This window comes from Diabrotica virgifera, chromosome 4 (genome assembly GCF_917563875.1).
Source record: "Diabrotica virgifera virgifera chromosome 4, PGI_DIABVI_V3a".
Lineage (NCBI taxonomy): Eukaryota > Metazoa > Arthropoda > Insecta > Coleoptera > Chrysomelidae > Diabrotica > Diabrotica virgifera.
The window spans coordinates 3,518,084-3,539,471 of NC_065446.1; the positions used below are offsets into that span (position 1 = coordinate 3,518,084).

The window sequence follows — 21,388 nt, forward strand, 5'->3', positions numbered from 1 at the left end:
TGAAAAGAAGCCTAGGCTGTTTAACCCATAGGACTGAAACTTCTTATCAATGATAATTAAAACCACTATAAAATTAATTTAAGTTAAACTACTAAAAAATTAATTTTTTCTGGGGAAGAAAAGATAATACCCAGAAGAATGTAGAAAGTAAGTTGATGTTATTTATTAATACTATTTTTACAAACATTATCTTTCATGCATCTGCATCGAAATATACAGAGAATCTCAGCTTTTTTACATCTGCATAAGTTCTTAGAGCAATTTTACAGTTACATGGTGGAACTAAGTCTGTTCTTGTAGGCAGTAAAACTAAAACTTTCTGGGGCTTCAGTGTCTAATTATCTATATGATATCCATATAAAGTGGATCTAGTTCTTTTGCAACATCATCAAGGCACGTCAATTGTGTGTATGCCGCCACAACATAAATGCTCGTTTTATATGCAATGATGATGCTGTAAAAGAACTGGGATCAATTTTTATAATATGGATATCACATATTGGCTCATTTGCATGTGTAGAAGCCGAGTTACAATCGATAAAGCGTCGAAAAATACTTACATACTTAACTGTGAGCCGATTTTGCGCCTCATAGCGCGCCATTAAAATATCGATATCTTGACCAAAAATAAACTTACTAACATTTTAAAAAGCTCAAAATGTTCCTTTCGAGTTCTTCTATCATAATTGTCAATTAAAATATAAATGTTTACAGCTCAAATTTAGTTGAAAGCCTTATAAACAAATTATTGTACAATTTTTTTAAGAAAATTATAACTTCAAACATGTATAACTTTAAAACAAATGAAGATACAGTAACTTAACAAACTTTGTTTAAAAGCCTATTATTAAATCTTTAAAATGAGACCTTCTAAGACTTATTTTCATGCGTAAAAGCTGAGTTACGATCGATAAAGCTTCGAAAAACACTTATTTTGCAATGTGCAATTTGCATTGTGCACTAATTTTACAATATCTTGAGTTCTAACTGTTGGATTTAAGTTTATTAAACGTATTTTTCTTCGTTTTTTATTAACGAACAAATTTTATTTGAGACATTCTGTTTTATCTCTTTTAGTTTCTGAGCCAGAGACTTATAAACAATTTATAAACAATTAAATTGTTTATAACAATGCTTTGACCACTAGGATCGAAATTCACCCTCGAAATTCGTAATCAGCAGCCAAAAATCCATAAGAAACCGTTGAGTTTGTCCATCAGAATTGAAAAGGACACTGTGACCCCTCTGGCGCCTAGACTAATTTGTCTGTAAGCCAAAAAATTATTTATAATTTTAAAACATTGCTAAGGCCCCTGAAATAATCCGATTTTAATTATATAAAGTGTATTAGATAGGTAGAGCACCTCTTTATATGTAAAAAAATTACCCAACCTCTAAATGGTCTACTTTTTGTTCAGAAAGATTTTAAAAAATTTGAACTTTTTTAAAAACATTTATATTGCAAATTTATTATGCAAAATCTATTAGGTCGATTTTAATGAAATTTGGTAGGCATTTAAGTAAGTTATGAGAATTTTCTAAGCGAATTGCTAAGGTTATAAATGCCACCAAAGTGGTTAAGAAACATTAAATAACAACAGGCGTATTTTGCCCCCTTATTTTGTATTTATTGCTATATTACAGAAAAGGTAACACCTTAAGACATTTTTGACCAGTCGTATATCATACAAAATTTAATTATCTATATTTTATTTCTGTAAGACTTTGTTCCAAAATGAACCGTTTTAAAGTTATAAGCAAAGAAAGCAGAACAAAATCGGTTTTTCGAAATTTTTAAATATTTTAATTTTTTATTAATGTTCCGGGCATATTTGAGAAGGAGCATAAGTCAATTATTATTACTGAAGGTGTCATCTAACTTTACCTGCAAAAATCCGAATGCCAACCTTCACATCCAAAAATACACGTTTTTTACAGATTAGTCCTAATCTATTATTGCCTTAATTACGTACAATACGTGTTTGTTAATATTTTACACACCAACACTCTTAACTATTAGGTATTATGATATTATTTATTAAATTAAAGGACGTTGTCCATTTGGTATACTCAAGAGAGGTACCCCTAGGAATAATTAAAACGATCGAAAACATCTACCAGAACAACACAATAAAAGTAAAAGTAGAAGGTAAACTAACTGACCCAATTGAAGCTGGCAATGCTAATCTTTCAAAGTGAAAATGATCTACAAAGTATGCTGCATCAATTTAACATAACCGCCAGAAAATTTAACATGTTGAAAACACAAAATACATGGTTATAACAGCAAATCCAAAGATGTAAATTGGAGCTAGAGGGTCAGATAATAGAACAAGTGATGGAGTTTAAGTATCTAGGCATCACACTATCTAGCTACGGAAGGCTCGAAACAGAAGTGGAAGATCAAGTGAATAGAGCAAACAGAGCCGCAGGTTGCCTGAATGACACAATATGGGGAAATAAAAATATCGGAAAAGAAATGAAAGGCAAAATTTAAAAATCAGTCATCAGATCAATAATGACATACGCGGCAGAAACACGACTCGACACAGAGAGGACAAATATATTGCTCGAAACAGCGGAGATGACAACTCTTCGAAAAATAGATGGTAATACCCTATTGGGCAGAGGTAGAAGTACAGATAAATGACTGATATGCAAGGTGGATAGCATCAATAACTGGGTAAGAAACAGAAGAATAAAATGTAATGACCACATTAGTCGAATGACAACAAATAATAAGGACAGCGAGAGACGGTTCCCCAATAGGTGTTTTTCTGATTACTTGTTCCCACAATGCAAGGTTAGTTCCATCTGGTGGTTTTCAAAAATGTCTTCAGGCCCCATGTCTCTATAAAAAAAGACTATTATTATTATTTGTCCCCAGAGTGTAACCTCAAATTTCAAAATCATTATTTTTAGCATGAAAAATATGCATATTCTCTGTGGAATTCGACATATCTGCAAATCTACAGATATATTTTTAATTAAAATAATTTGATTCAAGGTTTATTCGATAACGCTCTTGATGTGATTCATCAGCTTCTGCAGGAAAACAACGCACAGTTGCGTAATGGCGTCAATAATTTTGTTAACTTTCTCAAGAGTGTACTACCCCCATTACCGTCGCCTCTTCCCAGCTTACCATCGCTTCCAGGTAATTATTTTTTTTTATTTAAATTTAGGAATAAGAAATCAACAAACGACTAGGTGTACAGAATCACAAATATTATCGAAAGCTCGCTAGTGTTCATCTGTTATTTTTGGATCACACTGAAGAAGAAAAGAAAGCTTAATAGATAAATTAAAAATTTGTCTCCTCAAAAAGTACATACAGCTTTTATAATATTATATAAATAAACGGGTTTTTAGAATTTAGCAGGATGACTGTCAGAAAAGACAGAAAAGAAATTCGAGCAGGTGTTCCGAAAGGTAGGGTGTTGGGTCCGTTCCTATACCTACTGTAGGTACACATGTGTTATACCTCTACTGGGAGGATAACACAGTTGCCACCTTTGCGGATGGTGCGGCTAGCCGAGCAGTAGACACGACTAGTAGACTCGACCAACCAGGTCCAAATAGCAGTTAACCAAATCCATAATTGGACACCATAGTGGATAACCATGCTGAATATGTTTATGTGTAATTTATCATCAAACAAATTTAATATATACTAGTTATAATCAACAATATCCAAATACCATATTATGCAGATACTGCTAAGTATTTAGGTATAACATTACATAACAAACTATGCTGGAACGCTCACATTAAAGAAAAAAGGGAGAACTAAATATAAGGTATAGGAATAATGTATTGGCTAGTTGAAGAAAACTCCACTAGAGTCATAATAAGTTACTACTATACAAAGAACTATTGAGACATGTTCAATCATTGTACTGATGATTACTGGAAAAAATCCTATTTTGAAAAAATAATATTTGTTATTAGATGCAGAATTAAAATTTATTATGGTTAATTTTCTTAAATGTGACTGTTGTCAAAACTAGAAAATTCGTTGTAAATAAACAGAAACAATCTGCCTAAAACGATTCCAACTATAATATCCTAGGTAGAAAATTATCGGTATAATCATAATCTAATTGGACAGAATTAAACACGAGATGAAATATCTTACTACACGATTGAAAATGAACATGATTAAAAAACAAGTAATTGGACTTCGTAAGTACTATGTATTAACCCAATGTAGGGGAGTGCATTTAGATTTTCACTTCGGAAAAAATCAAACAAGATAAAACTTTTTGTAATTTCATTAAAAAATGTTTAATAAACAACATATCAAAAAGTTCTACTCGAGAAGTGGGTGCTTCATTTTTTATTAAACAAATGAACAGCGAAGTTAGATGTTTTTTTAAATAACTCCGAAAATATAATTTTTAGAAAAAAACTGACTTGACCATTGAGAAATTCAGAAAATTTTACAAAAAAAAAACTTATATAAAGATTTTTCTAAAATTAAATCTCTAGCTCCTGTAATTTTTTATTTATAACGCTAAAGTCACCCTTCTCACACACATTGGCGCACTGTAAACTAGCGTTGGAAGAAGTGCACGGTTGAGTTTTTTTAAATGTAATTCTTTAACTAATGAATCAAAAGAAATTTTACAAATTGCACATGAAAGAAGATGAAATAAGCTATCTTATGGTTGTAATAGAAAGAAATAAAATGTATGGACATAAGTACGGTGTGGGCGGAAAATGAGCCTTACATGAATTTTGTTTAAAAATGATTTAAAAATTTGTAACTAATAAAATTTTACTTATAAAACTCTCAAATTTGCACAACGTAACTCTCAATCATCTTACTAAACGATGTTTTATTCAAAAAAAATCTCAAAAATTTAATTCAAATAATACGATGTCTCAAAAAATGTAATTTTTGAAAACTTCGTAGTTTTACAGAATTCCCACCACTTTAAGACGATATTACTCAAGTTTGAATAAATCTAATACAATTTTTTTGCTATTTTTTTAAAGCTTGGGATGCAATCTTTAAAAAACACTGAATTATTTTAGTTTAAAAATGAAATAAACAATTTATTTTTGAGAAAACTAAGAAAGATAACAAAAATGTAATACAAAAACAGAAAATTACCAGCTGAAAAAATGTATATACAGAGTGATCAAAACTTTTTTCTGTAAAATTTACCTAAAATACATTTAATAATAAGCTTCAACAATAATAAATGTTCAACAAAAAATTTTTTTTAGCTCTTATACAGTATGCTGCGTAACTTGGAACCTATTGATAACTTTTTTAATATCAGTTTTACGAAAAAAAGTTATTCTTTATAAAATACTCTTCATTGTATATAACATAAGATGCAACCATCAAATATCAAATTTTGTTAATTTTGTACGAGGTATGTCAAAAAATATGAATTTCACTCAAGAGTAAAGTACCTTTATATTTCACAATATCGAAAAATTTTATAAAGAAAAGTTGTTTGGAATTAAAAACTATGTTCCAATATGTAATTATATCCTTCTAATCGAAAATTTGTTTTTTTTTAATACTCTTTTTAATACATTTTAATTTTTAATATTATTTTGAAAATTATTTGCTTTATCTTTTTTTAAGAATGAAATTCCATATTTGTTTGATTGGATTCTACTTGTTTTTCATTTAAATATCCGCCATTTTGGATCCGCCATGTTGAAATTTAAATTTTTAATCTTTAATTCAGATTCAACAACCTGTTAAAAATAGAGACAATAAATGTTTTAGAAAAATGTTCTTTTTTATGTTCTTTTATGAAAAGCCGCATTTTGGATCCGCCATTTTATAGTTTATAATGTTAACATTTAAGTTAGGTTTATCAAAGCACTCAAAAATAAATATATGTAGAAATAAATACATCTTGTAAAGAAATTATGATTTTACAACTATTTTTTAAGTTATCCGCCATTTTGGATCTGCCATTTTATAATTTAAATTATCAAAATTTTATTCAGGTTCAGCAACCTCTCAAAAATATCCACATATAATATGCAAACAAACACATTTTATAAAAAAAATTCGGATTTTACAACTACTTTTTAAGGATTTTTAGGAAAAAATCCGCCATTTTGAATCCGCCATTTTGAATTTGCAAATTGTAATGTCAGATTCGGTTTCAGCATAATCAAAACTAAAATAAAAACATTTTTTATCAAAATAAAATGTTGAATTCACCCATATTCTTAACATTATTTATACAAAGCAATTGTTATTGTTTAAACAATTAATAAACAATTAGCGGCAAAATTTGTGAGTAGAACTTTTTACTTTAACATATTTATAAAATAACAAAAAAAGTTTTAGAAAAATATAACCTTGTTTGATTTTTTCCGAAACATTGTATCTTTTCGTTCTAATTGCACTCCCCTAATGTAATCGAAAGTAGAACAGTAGAACAGGAAGTCAATATGTGTTTGAACTCTTCGTGTAACTTTGCGTCGATTGATATACGATTTTACTAATTTTGTTTAAACATTGCTTATACAGAAATGACTTCAAAACTTAATTTTTCAATACGCTTCGATTGATGTGTTACATGTATTATTTCTGCGACTATAATGGCACTTTTGGTTAGAACTTTTTAACCGGAAAAAATTTTTACATTTGTTCTCATCTTGTACAAGGCACGTCGAATGATATATCGTTTATACTATTTCGTTGACTTTAAAACAGTACTTACGGTTGCAATTCTAAAACCGGAAGTCGGATGTCAAATTTCTTCCTTCGGTTATAAGCTTTCATTCGACACCTCATTTGTCGTGCTATCTGTATTAATAATGGATCAGTTGTATTCGCGAACGGAAAGACAGACGGACAGGCAGTCATGAAACCGGAAGTATATATCACTTGCGCGTCGAATAATATATCACTTGTACTATTCCGGTGACTTTAAAACAGTACTTCTGGACGCCTTCTAAAACCAGAAGTCATACGTAAAATTTCTCACATTTAGTACCATCATTGGATTATAGCCTTTCATTCGACACCTGAATTGTCATTCTACCTTTTATATTGACAGAATACTTATATTCGCGGTCGAAAGGACAGACAGCCTAGGTCAAATTCCTTTATTATCATCCTTGGATTATAAGCTTTCATTTGACACCTCATTTGTCATTCTACCTGGTATAATGACTGAGGAGTTCTATTCACGTTCAGACGGACAGACGGACAGACGGACAGACGAACAGACAGCCTAGGTCAAATTTATCACCTATAGCACCATCCTTGGATTATAAGCTTTCATTTGACACCTCATTTGTCATTCTACCTGGTACAATGACGGAGGAGTTATATTCGCGGACGGACGGACAGACGGACAGACAGCCTAGGTCAAATTTCTCACCTTTGGAACCATCCTTGGATTATAAGTTTTCATTTGACACCTCTTTTGTGATTCTATCTGGTATATTGACTCAGGAGTTATATTCGCGTTCAGATGGACAGACGGACAGACAGCTTAGGTCAAATTTATCACCTATAGTACCATCCTTGGATTATAAGCTTTCATTTGACACCTCATTTGTCATTCTACCTGGTACAATGACGGAGGAGTTATATTCGCGGACGGACGGACAGACGGACAGACAGCCTTGGTCAAATTTCTCACCTTTGGAACCATCCTTGGATTATAAGCTTTCATTTGACACCTCTTTTGTTTTTCTATCTGGTATATTGACTCAGAAGTTATATTCGCGTTCAGACGGACAGACGGACAGACAGCCTGGGTCAAATTTATCACCTTTAGTACCATCCTTGGATTATATGCTTTCATTTGACACCACATTTGTCATTTTACCTGGTATATTGACAGAGGAGTTATATTCGCGGACGGACGAACAGACGGACAGACAGCCTAGGTCAAATTTCTCACCTTTGGTACCATACTTGGATGGAGCTTTCATTTGACACCTCTTTTGTGATTCTACCTGGTATATTGACTCAGGAGTTATATTCGCGTTCAGACGGACAGACGGACAGACAGACATATAATTTATCACCTTTAGTACCATCCTTGGATTATATGCTTTCATTTGACATCTTATTTGTCATATTACCTGGTATATTGACGAAAGAGTTATATTCGCGGACGGACGGATAGACGGACAGACAGCCTAGGTAAAATTTCTCACCTTTCGTACCATCCTTGGACTATAAGATTTCATTTGACACCTAATTTGTTATTCTACCTGTTATAATGACGGAGGAGTTATATTCGCAGTCGGACGGACAGACGGACAGTCAGCCTAGGTCAAATTTTCCACCTTTAGTACCATCCTTGGATTATAAGCTTTCATTTGACACCTCATTTTTCATTATACCTGGTACAATGACAGAGGAGTTATATTCGCGGACGGACGGACAGACGAACAGACATCCTAGGTCAAATTTCTCACCTTTGATACCATCCTTGGATTATAAGCTTTCATTTGACACCTCTTTTGTGATTCTACCTGGTATATTGACTCAGGAGTTATATTCGCGTTCAGACGGACAGACGGACAGACAGACATATAATTTATCACCTTTAGTACCATCCTTGGATTATATGCTTTCATTTGACACCTCATTTGTCATTTTACCTGGTATATTGACAGAGGAGTGAGTTATATTCGCGGACGGACGGACAGACAGCCTAGGCCAAATTTCTCACCTTTCGTACCATCCTTGAATTATAATCATTCATTTGAAACCTCAATTGTCATTCTACCTGGTATAATGACGGAAGAGTTGTGTTTACAGACAGACGGACGTGCATAATTCAAAGTTTTCCACATATTTGCAAATTGGGTGAAAACAATATTCAACATTATTATTTTGAAAATCTAAATTTTGGGGGTGTCTTCCTAAATTTTTAAACTTTGGCGAATGCGCCGGGTAAAAGAGAACCACACAGACACAATCAAAATATATGATTTAATTTTTTTATGACCTGCTTTTTTGGTTACACCCTATATACTTTTATTTTCAGATCAAATGGAAATTAGTGATGCTTTGTATAAATATGTAAGAGAAATTTTAGAATACTTCTCTAAAGTAATACCGATAGCTCAAAAGGTTCTAAAGGATCTTCCACCAATGTCGCTTCCTGACCTACCCAGTACACTTGATCTAGGTGAGTTTGAGCAAACATAGACAGTTTTACCGTGTTTCATATGGTAAGTATTGACCGGTTGTAGATTATAGAATAGAATAGAATAGAATACTTTATTTGTCCTGCAAGATCATTTACATGTTATAGGATACGTCAGTTTAAAATACAAATATATGCATATATAAAATATCACTTAAAAATTATTATAAGATAAAATACAAACAGTACATAGAATTAATTATTTACATCACCCATATATTAGTTTACACTATAGAAACAATTTTGCAATAGGTACGATTTTAGTTTGCCTCGAAATTTATTTGGGTTTATTTCTAATACCATTGGGAAGATGATTGAAAAGTCTTATACCCATATAATACTGGGATTTTTCGTATCGTCCAGTATTATGTTTTGGTAGCCTTATAAAGTCATTTTGTCTAGTGGGGTACTGATGATAATAAGAGTTTGAATGAAACATAGTTATATTAGATTTTACATACAGTATACATTTAAAAATATAAATAGAAGGTACTGTTAAAATGTTATATTTTTTAAAATATTGTCGACATGAAAACCTGTATGGCAAATTGAAAATTAATCTAGCTATCCTTTTCTGAGAGACAAATACTCTTGTAGCACTCACAGCACTACCCCAAAGATTTATTAGTCAGATAGTCCAATATTAGACTTAACTTCACTAAATTCATTATAATACTGTTTACTTCCTAATGCCTGGTTGAAACAACGGATCTTAAGCTTAAGATGTGTTTAAGCTTAGCGTACGAAACATACACCATTGAGCCTTAGAACTTTAATTGCTTAGAATCCACGTTTCAATCGTGAATTATGGTCAGAATCGAGAATTATGGTGCAAGGTAACTGAGACTTAAGGCGACTTTATCTATAAGCTGAGCTGTGCTAAACTGAAGCTTAAGATTTGTTGGTGCAACCAAGCATCATCAATCTCCTTACTCCATATATCTCAATTATACAATTCATTAGAACAATATTAGAACACTAATAATTGAAGGTTGGTGACTAGATGCTTATAAATATCATTGATTATGTTTGGAGTATAATACCAATTAGAGCGTTTATTTTTAGAGGCAATAAATATTGTTATAAGTCCTTGGCTGAGAGAGCATCAGGGTATAATTGTTATTGCAATTCTCAAGATTTATTCTCAAGTACCACCGCCACCAAAGATGCCTGGTAAGTGTTCGTATAATTATTTAAATAAAATAGTAATTGTGAGTCCAAAATGTATAAAAACACATAAAAATTTCCCCCAACGCACTAATGCGTAAGCAGAGAAAAAAATTTTAATAAATTTATAAAAAAAACTAAGTTTTCAATCGAATAGCACATAAAACAATATCCAAAAATGTTACCCTACATCCTACCAGATTGAAAACAATGGGAACCTTCTCTGGTAACACCTCCGAGGCTTCTACAATTTGCAAGCCATAACAGATGCTGAGACTAAGGAAGATGAGGAAATTTTATAATTTATAATTCACGTCCCATCTGCTCAGCGCGGCAAAGTTCTAACGAGAATGGTTCTTCCTTAGTCTCAGCATCCGTTATGGCTTGCAAATTGTAGAAGCCTCGGAGGTGTTACCAGATAAGGTTTCCATTGTTTTGAATCTGGTAGGATGTAGAGTAATATTTTTGGATGCTGTTTTATGTGCTATTAGATTGAAAAATTAGTTTTTTGCTAGCAGTTGCCGCTAGGGCATCCCTGCCATTTCGTTCGTTGCAATCCGTGACTGCACGCCGGGGTTTGTGCTCGTTGGGTCAGAGAGAGCAGCACATGTGCCTCCTGATGAGAGACTAATAAGTTTCGAAACCGGTAGAGGTACTTGCTGCACTCTCTGATTGAACTGGAATAATGATGCGGCTGTAGTTTCGTGTTGCAACGAAGTTGAAAGTGGTTACTCGTTTTTGATTTAAATAGATTTATATTTGCTGTATAATTCATCAGGAGAAAAAAATAATACTTAAACATAGTGTTACGTGCTGTTATGTGCCTAAACAGAGCAAAATGTGTGTTATTTCCAAAAATAAAATTTTCAATTATTTCCTTTTGTAAAGCGACTGCTTCAGAGAAATTAAAATCCTGATTGAGATTGTGTGCATGACCTGCTAATGCAAAAGTTTTTGATGTTTTTGTATTTATGTCATTTCTGTGTGATATAATCCTTCTTCTTCTTAAAGTGCCTTCTCCCAATCGTAGGGTGGATATCATCATCACTATCTTTACTCTATCTACCGGTGCTCTGAACAGTTCTATAGAACTGCATTTAAACCAGTCCTTGAAATTATTTAACCATGACATTTTCCTTCTTCCTATACTCCTTCCTCTTCTTATCTTTTCCTGTATTATCAGCCTTAGCAGTTCATATCGCTATCCACTCATTACGTGCCTCAGATATTGTAACTTTCTTATTTTTATTCTGTTTATCATTTCGAATTTTTTGCTTATTTTTCACAGTGTTAATTTTCTTTTGTATTCATGCTATTGTAAGCATAGCAATCTCCTGTAACACCAAATTTCAAAGGACTGTGGCTTATTGATGTATTCTTGTATCAATGTCTAGCTTTCAAGTCCACATTGCAGTATCGAAAACAAGTAGCATCTCAGAGCTCTAACTCTCAGTTTTAAGTTATAGTCTTTGTTCCAGAGAATTGTTTTCATTTTTACAAACGCATTTCTTGCTATTTCTATCCTGACCCTTATTTTTGTTCTTTGGCCATTATTGTCTGAAATCCAGGATCCTAGGTATTTGTATTTATCAACCCTTTCTATGGGTTTTAACTATTTATAATGGGAAATAAGTCACAATATTATTAAAAAATGATTTTTATTAACGTTTCGACGCCCAAATCGGGTGCCGTTGTCAGAATACAAAATACTATTAACATAAACAAAAATGTTGTTGCTTAGTAAAAAAATTCTTCTAATAATTTATTTAATTTGACTCATTTATATCGACAATTCAGATACATAATATGATACATTTTAAAGTAGACGACTTTAAAATGATATTGCCAATATTTATGAGTTGCGTTCCTGGGACGACTTTACTGAAAGATAGTTCATTCGATTACATGAAATCAACCCCAACTCAAGAATATCCGTCACAAAAAAAATCATAGCATGTGATCTGTCTTTAAAAAGACAACCACATGCAACGGTGACATTAAAATTCTCGCGTTAGAGATCTCGTAGTAAATCACGAGGGAAAATCAGGAAAAACCTCGTGATACTATCCCGACATCGTAAGTATTTGGTCTTACATTTAATTTACTCTCAAAATTAATACCAAATTCTGACTTTCCTATAATTTTGTTTAAATTATAAATAATATCAATAATACATGGATATATAAGTAATACTAAAATATAAAATATGTACTAACTTGACTATTGACTTACTAATTGTGATATTTTCTTTCTATTGACTTCCTCTTGCAGTATGGGTATCCACATCCTACTGCATTCCACCGAGGAATGTGCGACACCATTGGTTTCGTTTAGCATAATTAGAGCCGCTTCTTTGATTTTTTTTTCTATCTGTTTCTTTCAGGACTATACTTGAATCTCTCCACTGAACTCTATGTTCATTGTCCCATGCGTGTTGACATATTTGAGATCTATCAAATTCTCTATTTTTAATATAAGATTGATGTTCACTTATTCTAACGTTTAATGGTCTTGATGTTTCACCTATATAAAACTGTTCGCATTCACAATGTATTTTATAAATACAATTCTTTGTCCTTTCTTGTTCATTGTTAGGTTTAGTTTTAGATAGAATAGATCTCAATGTGTTGGTTGTTTTGAATGTTGTTGAATTTTTTTTTATTTTTCTATTTCTTTTTAATTTTTCCCTCGTGATTTACTATGAGATCTCTAACGCGAGAATTTTAATGTCACCGTTGCATGTGGTTGTCTTTTTAAAGACAGATCACATGCTATGATTTTTTTTGTGACGGATATTCTTGAGTTGGGGTTGATTTCATGTAATCGAATGAACTATCTTTCAGTAAAGTTGTCCTAGGAACGCAACTCATAAATATTGGCAATATCATTTTAAAGTCTTCTACTTTAAAATGTATCATATTATGTATCTGAATTGCCGATATAAATGAGTCAAATTAAATAAATTATTAGAAGAATTTTTTTACTAAGCAACAACATTTTTGTTTATGTTAATAGTATTTTGTATTTTGACAACGGCACCCGATTTGGGCGTCGAAACGTTAATAAAAATCATTTTTTAATAATATTGTGGCTTATTTCCCATTATAAATAGTTAAAATTGTAAAAATGCCACAAGAAAAGAGCTTCAGAACTTTCTATGGGTACATATCCAAAATGTATGTTTGTTTTGAATATTGATTGTATATTTTGTTTTTTTTTTGTTATTATCATATATTTGGTTTTTTTATATTCATTTTTAGTTTATATTGTTTAGAGAAATTGTTTGTTTTGTTTAGTAGTAATTGGAGTAGTTCAGCAGAGCTTGCCATGATCACGGTGTCATCTGCATATCTTATGTTAATAGACCTTCCCTTAATTATTATTCCTTCACTTCATGAAATAATAATACTTCTTCAAAAATGACTTCACTATAATATACATTAAATAGTAATTGAGACAAAATATATCCCTGCCTAACTCCTCTCTTATTTCAATTTCTGAAGTGGGTTCGTTATCGATTTGGTTATAGAGTTAATAAAAAATTTATGCAAAAAATTTATTTCGCGGTCGTAACTGTCATTCAAAATTTCCGGTCGCCTTAAGCGTTGTTCCTGAGAATATGAATATTTATATTAAAAATTATTTTAGCTGCATTTCTTGTTTGAAATATTTTTGTTCTACGGATTACAGATTCATGGTAAATCGATGTTTTCCGTCCCCCCTTTTAGGGGAACCCTGTGGGTAGGAATGACAGGAATTTTTGCATATTTTTTGGTGTTATTCAGTGGTATTATTGTCTCTGACGACTGGAGTACCAGTATTTGGATGGCGGAAAAAAATTAATTACAATTGAAAAGAATAAAACCGTTTAAGGAATTAGGCGCAAAATATTGGTCCAATGTTATTTAAATGCATTTTTTTCGAATCCTGAGAGAACTAATTAGTATTTTTGAAAATATTTACACGCAGAGGTTATATTATTACCATGGGCCGAAAGTGCCTGAAAAAGATGAAAAAGTTTATTTTAATATGTTACAGGGGTGAAAAAAAAAAGAAAATTTAGTTTGTTTTTTAATATCAAATATTTCATTCAAAAGAAACTTTTTGTTTATTCTAAGGGACTTTCGGCCCTCGTTAATAATGTAATCTTTCATTCTGCATTTAAATTTTACAAAAATATTTATTATTTTTGTCAGGATTCGAAAAAAATGAATGCGTTTAAAAAGCATTGGAGCGGAAATTTTGCACCTACCCCCTTAATAAAAAAATAAGGGAAATAATAAACTAAAATTGATGTATATTTTCAGAGCTAATTGTGAACGTTGCGAATGACTACATCGACTTATTCAGCAACTTAGGAGGTACGTAAATAATCGTTATATACAGAGTGAAACAAATGAATGGAAAAAATTCGATAATAAATAAATAGGGAAGTGTTCAAAAAATTCTCGGATACGTCGATTGGTTTTTATAGTTGCGCATTTTTTGCAATAAACACTTTTCATACGAGGTGTGTCATATAACAGTAACTAATACTAACTTTATTATTTCGAATAAAACACCCTGTAAATTATTTAATGCTTGTATTCCTCAGAACGTTCTCGACATATCTCATATAGAATGTTCTATACCTTTTACTGTTTGGGGAAATTATAAGTGGTATAATACTGATTATATTATTATAAGTAAAGTAACATTAAAAAGTAAAAAAAAGGAAAAACTCTACCCATTTAATCACTTACACGTACCTCTCATGTGCGTAGATAGGAAAACTGATTTTTTTACTGTATGACATTTCTTAATTTAATCAAATTAGTTTGATTTTTGTGAAATTAAAATATTAAAATACAACAAAACATAGAGTAAGAAAACAATATATTAATTTATGTAAATCAAAGCATTACCTACTGAATAGGTACATAAACGTTTTTCAAATAGGTAAGTACCTATGTAATTTTTTATTACAATACTGAAACATTTACAATAATTACGTACCTGTTGCTTTTAAAAATTATTTAAAAAGTCACTACAATTATAAACTTGCTTTTTCTCTGTCCTCACAACAATAAAAACAAAAACTAATATACACAATATTTGTTTACCCATAACCGACATATTGAACAATTGTTGACAGGTCATTGTACTTATTTTGAACAAGACATTGTAATTACCCAATCAGAGCACGTATAACGTTTCAGCTGCGCCGAGTACCAAGACTTTGGATGAATTCGCGCACATATACATTTACTCCCAACGCGCCTAAATAATTATAACTTCAAAAACATACAAACAAGCATACATTTGGGAAATGTACCGATAGAAAGAGTTGATAAGAAAAAATACCTGGGATTTCAGACAATAATGATCAAACAACAGAAATAAGGTCCAGGATAGAAATAGCAAGAAATGCGTTTGTAAAAATGAAGACAATTATCTAAAACAAAGACCTTAGATTAGAACTAAGAGTAAGATCTTTGACCTTTGAGGTGCTAGGTGTTCTCGATACTGCAATTTCGATTTGAAAACTGGACATTGAAGCAAGAACATATAAATAAGCTACAGTCATTTGAAATGTGGTGTTACAGAAAGATGCTTAGAATAGTATGGACATGGAAGAAAACGAACACGGAAGTATTGCGAGAAATGGACAAAGAATACGAAATAATAAACACAATAAAAATAAGAAACTTGCAATATTGAGGGGACAGCGATATGAAATGCTAAGACTGATAATATAACAGAAGATAAGAGACAGAAGGAGTATAGGAAGAAGGAAAGTGTCATGGTTGAAGAATTTAAGGAACTGGTTTAAATGCAGTTCTATAGATCTCTTGAGAGTAGCGGTAGATAGAGTAAAGATAGTGATGATGATATCCAACTTCCGATTGGGAGACGGCACTTAAAAAAGAAGACATATTTTCTTTGTACTCAGTATAGTAGCTTCGTTGCCAGCTAATTTTCATTTAGACAGGTTCTCTCCTGGCCAGCAATCTTATAGTTGGTAGTTCTTTGTTCACCTTAAGCCGTAATCACCTTAAAGCTTAAACAATCTATCTAAAATATTATTAGCAACAATGTAATATAATAACAATTTGATGACATTTATGGGGTTTTCACCCGAATATTTCGTGGATTCCACCATATAGTTCATCATATAAGTTTATAGTTCATTATACTATATTCATCTTTTCATTTCCCTATACAAAAACTACTGCAAAAGTAGTATTTGTTACATCGTCTTCCCAACGTGGGGACATTTTTCTTATATTAGCTATTCTATTTCTACTTATGTTGGAGTTTTTTTTGAGCCAACTTTCCCATTTCATCTCTTTATTATACAAAAACTTAAGCAAACTGAGTTTTTGTTACATTGGCGCCCAACGTGGATAATTTTGTTACATTAGCTACATATATACAGAGTGAGTTTTATGTATGAAAACACTCAATTATCTCGAAAACGGCTTGCATGATTTTTATAGATTTTGGTAGGTAGGGGTTTTCTAATGCGTTCGATATTATACTGCTAATTACATTGTTGTCAGATCTTCTGTTTTTCTGAAAATCTAATTACCTTTCTTATTTCAAAAATAATAATAATAAATGATGGTTTTGCTTGTTTTCGATTCAGAGGGTTGCACACCCGCTAGACAGGCTGTTTCTACCATTTCAGGCGTCTTCAGTAGCGTTTGTTAGCGTGCACACCTCTGAATCGAAAAATAGCTCTACCATCATTTTAAAGGGAATCTGAAAAATAATTAAAATTTCCCATTAGACGCGATACAGCGACATCTTATAACAAATTGAAGAGTCTCAGACGCAGAATCCACCAATTTAATAAAAATTAAAATGGTAAATAGTAATTTAAACCTGAGACTTTTCGTGTAGAAAGTTCTTACTGGTACATCCTTAACCTGCGACTTTTTCAATTAATAAAACAGCAGACGACGAATATAGAAAACGAAAGGGAAACGATCACATTCCGCCTTCATTCGTCTAGGAAAAAAGACAGCAGAGGAACTTTCAGTACTCAAACCGAGTAAAGGAAATAAAAATAATAAATGATGGTTTTGCTTGTTTTCGATTCAGGGGGTTGCACCTGTCTAGCGGGTGATGACGGTCGCTAATTTAATCATTTTTCCCCATCCTAAAAGTGCACAACTTCCCTCATGAAGCTTTCACTACAAATATATATTTCGTCGAAGCGATGACGGTCCCCAATTCAATACTTTTTCCCCATCCAAAAAGTGCAGAACGTCCCTCAAGAAGTTTTCACTTCAAATATTTTTTTCGTCGAAGCGATGGTGGTCGCGATGACGGTCGCTAATTTAATACTTTTCCCATCAAAAAAGTGCACAAGGTCCCTAAAGAAGTTTTCACTTCAAATATTTATTTCGTCGAAGAGATGATGGTCGCTAATTTATTACTTTTTCCCATCCAAAAAGTGCACAACGTCCCTCAAGAAGTTTTCATTTCAAAAAAATACGGTATTTCTTTTAATTTTAAAGTCAATGTTTTAATGTGATGTTTGTGTTTTGTTTATTTTTGACGATTTTAAATACTATTTATTTATTTTAGATGTATCTCAAACTATGGTTGGTATATTAGCGCAAATATTGGTTCCAGCAATTCCACCTGATGTTCAATTCCTGGTAAATGCTGCCGTTTCGAGCCTTCTACCTGAACTAAGTATAGGTTTACCACCAGCAGTAATTTTAAGCTAGACTACAAAATTTGTAATTTATAATTTGTAATAATTTGTAATAACGCCGTTCGTAACTATTTTTGTTATTTAAGAAAAATACATATTTGTGGATAAGGAAGTGTACTTTTTAACCTAATCTTATGAAGAGAGCTAAGTTTAAATCTTAAAATTCGCCTCATGAGATGTTACGTGCTGTCAGTTCTTTTCTATGGAATGGAAGCTTGGACACTGAAAAAGATCGATACAAGGAAAATAGAAGCATTCGAGATGTGGATGTACCGCAGGATACTGAGAATATCGTGGACAGAGAGAGTGACAAACATGGAAGTGTTGCGAAGGATGCAGAAAGAAAAAGAACTTGCGCTTACTATTAAAAAGCGCAAACTGCAATACTTGGGACATATAATGAGGGGACAAAAGTACCAGCTACTACAATTAATTATTCAGGGAAAAATAATAGGTAAAAGATCCATTGGCAGAAGAAAACATTCATGGTTGAAGAATTTAAGAGATTGGTACAAGTGCAGCAGCTGCCAATTATTTAGATCTACGGTATCAAAAATACGCATAGCCTTGATGATAGCCAAACTTCGGAACGAGGACGGCACCTGAAGAAGAAGAAGATGAATTGTACATATTATTATGGACTGTAAACAAAAAAATAGTGAATAATAATTATAAATTGCTAAATATACAGGGTGTAACGAAAATACAGGTCATAAATTAAATCACATATCCTGAGACCAAAATAGTTCGAATGAACCTAACTTACCTTAGTACAAATATGCACATAAAAAAGTTACAGCCTTTTGAAGTTATAAAATAAAAATCGATTTTTTTGAATATATCGAAAACTATTAGAGAAAGAATTATAGTGAAATTTATGCACCCTATAAGATATAGGGGTTTTGTTCCCTTAAACCCCCCCAAAATTTTGTGTACATTCCAATTAAATTATTATTGCGGTACCATTAGTTAAATTCACTATTTTTAAAACTTTTTTGCCTCTTAGTATTTTTTCCATAAGGCAGTTTTTATCGAGTTGCGGCTTCTTTTTTAACATGTTAACATAAAAATTTTATGGGGGTTTTGTTCCTTTAAACCTCCCAAATGTTTGTGTACGTTCCAATTAAACTATTACTGCGGTACCATTAGTTAAACACACTGTTTTTAAAACTTTTTTGCCTCTTTGTATTTTTTCGATAAGGCACCTTTTATCGAGATGTGGTGTCTTTTTTATATGGTTCAAAATATACCTAAAAATGTAAATCGTAAATAAATTTTCATATTATTCCCAAGTCTCCATAATCGTACTTAGCAATATACAAATATGTGGTGGATTTGACAAATATTCAAAATAGCTAGATAAAAGCTGATTTTTCGAAAAAGTACTAAGAGGTAAAAAAGTTTTTAAAACATTGTGTTTAATTAATGGTACTACAATAATAATTAAATTGGAACATACACAAAAGTTTGGGGGGTCTAAAGGAAAAAAAACCCCATAAAATTTTTATGGGGTGTCCAAATTTTAGTATATTTTTTTTAAGATACTACTACCATAAGAATACCATATGCCTATTTTCAATAAAAGATCTCTAAGAGTTTTCGATATATTGGAAAAAATCGGTCCCAGAATATGTGATTAAATTTATGACCTGTATTTTTGTTACACCCTGTATTTACAATATGTCTTTTATTTGATCACTTATTTTTCCTCTTTATTATTAAGACTAGAAGCACCACAGCGGTCATTTTGACTGCTTTTTATTTTTGACCCTCGGTATTATTTATTCATAGTTATTTTAAAAAGTGGATAATTAAGGAATTTATTTTCCTAGATCTATTTGAGGATCATAATTCCTCTTTTACACGTATTTAGTGTAATTATTAACTCAATTCATAATTTATTTGCTCTGCTCCAAAATACAAATTAAATTAAAGAAATTAACAAAGCCAACTAAGCTCAGTAAGATATATCTCGATCCCCTTTGAAACCCCCAAATAAGTGAACGCATTTCACAGCAGATAAATAGTAAAATGCACAGAGTAGCGAATATAACAAATGAAAACAGAACCATCAACGAATGTTGGTACGATATACAAAAGTCGATTTTAGAGGACACAAGTAAGCCTTTAAAAACACCTAAAATATTGGCAAAAATATGAGTGGATATGACACAAGAAATTCTAGACCTGATGGAAGATCGACGAAAATACAAAAATAAAAATATTATCAAATACCGTGAAACCGACAAACTCATAAGAAGAAAAATTAAACAAACCCAAGAATCCTGGCTCGAGAAATCATGTAAAGAAATACAAGACCTCAAAAAAACATAGAGTTTCAACCTCCACAAGAAACTGAAATACCTCCGGATGTAGAAAACATAAAAATGATCACGCACTTAAAAACGCAGACGGAAAAATCTATGATCACGAACAACAGTGCAAAGAATGGGAAAGATACATCAGTGACCTTTTTGACGATGTTTCTCGAGAAAATGCTTCACATACTACCTGTGGCAACCAGTTAGACAGAGGTCCCAGTATACTGAAATTGGAAGTCAGGAAAGCAGTACAGCTCGTCAAAAACAATAAAGCACCCGGACCCGATCAAATCCCTGCTGAGCTACTTAAACTTTTGGATGAAGAAAACATTACCTACTTAACCACTTTCTTTAATAAAATTTACAACGAAGGAAAAATACCAGATGATTGGTTGGAGTCATTGTTTACAACATTACCAAAGTAAAGCAAGCCTACCAAATGCAGCGATTTAAGAATAATCAGTTTGATGAGTCACGAACTTAAGATAATTTTACGAATTATACGAAATCGAGTATTCCTTCTGTGTGAAAGTAGAATGGGTAATAAAATAAGCAATTTGGATTTAGAGATGGTCTAGGAACTAGAGGCACTATTTTGTATACGCGTTCTCTTACAAAAAAGTTATAAGTTCCTAAAGAACTTTTATATTTGTTGTTTCATCGACTTCGAGAAGGCATTCGACCGAGTACAACACGATACACTTTCGATTGCCTGCGGGCAGCAGGGCTTGACCAATATGATATAAGACTGCTTAAATACTTATATTACAATCAAATAGCCTCTGTTAAAGTTGGAGATAGTACTGGAAAACTACCCATCAAACGTAGAGTACGACGGAGTTTTGTTTTGCCATTGAGTCTTTTTAATCTGTACTCTGAAGAAACCTTTAAGTAGGCTTTGGACGACAGACAAGAGGAAGTAACGCTCTTTTCACACACAAAGAATTTGAAACGTGTGACGGTTAGAACGCATGACGACATTCCAATAGTGGCTCGAGCAATCCTATGTTACCTTTCTCATTATACGGAGGTTG

The 21,388-nt window shown here is 32.1% G+C and overlaps 1 protein-coding gene across 2 annotated transcripts in view; it reads left to right on the top strand.

Annotated features, from left to right (window-relative positions):
- Positions 1-18,141, top strand: part of LOC126882882 (uncharacterized) — a 40,286-nt gene extending 22,145 nt beyond the window's left edge. The window contains exons 3-7 of one of the 2 annotated variants that reach the window (XM_050647944.1): positions 3,008-3,157; positions 8,997-9,140; positions 10,224-10,331; positions 14,633-14,686; positions 17,901-18,141. In XM_050647944.1, the coding sequence (XP_050503901.1) occupies positions 3,008-3,157; positions 8,997-9,140; positions 10,224-10,331; positions 14,633-14,686; positions 17,901-18,046 (602 nt within the window). In that variant the 3' untranslated portion in view covers positions 18,047-18,141. The remainder of the gene's footprint in view (positions 1-3,007; positions 3,158-8,996; positions 9,141-10,223; positions 10,332-14,632; positions 14,687-17,900) is intronic. The other variant, XM_050647945.1, reaches the window with a different exon arrangement.
- The last annotated feature ends 3,247 nt before the right edge of the window (positions 18,142-21,388 follow it).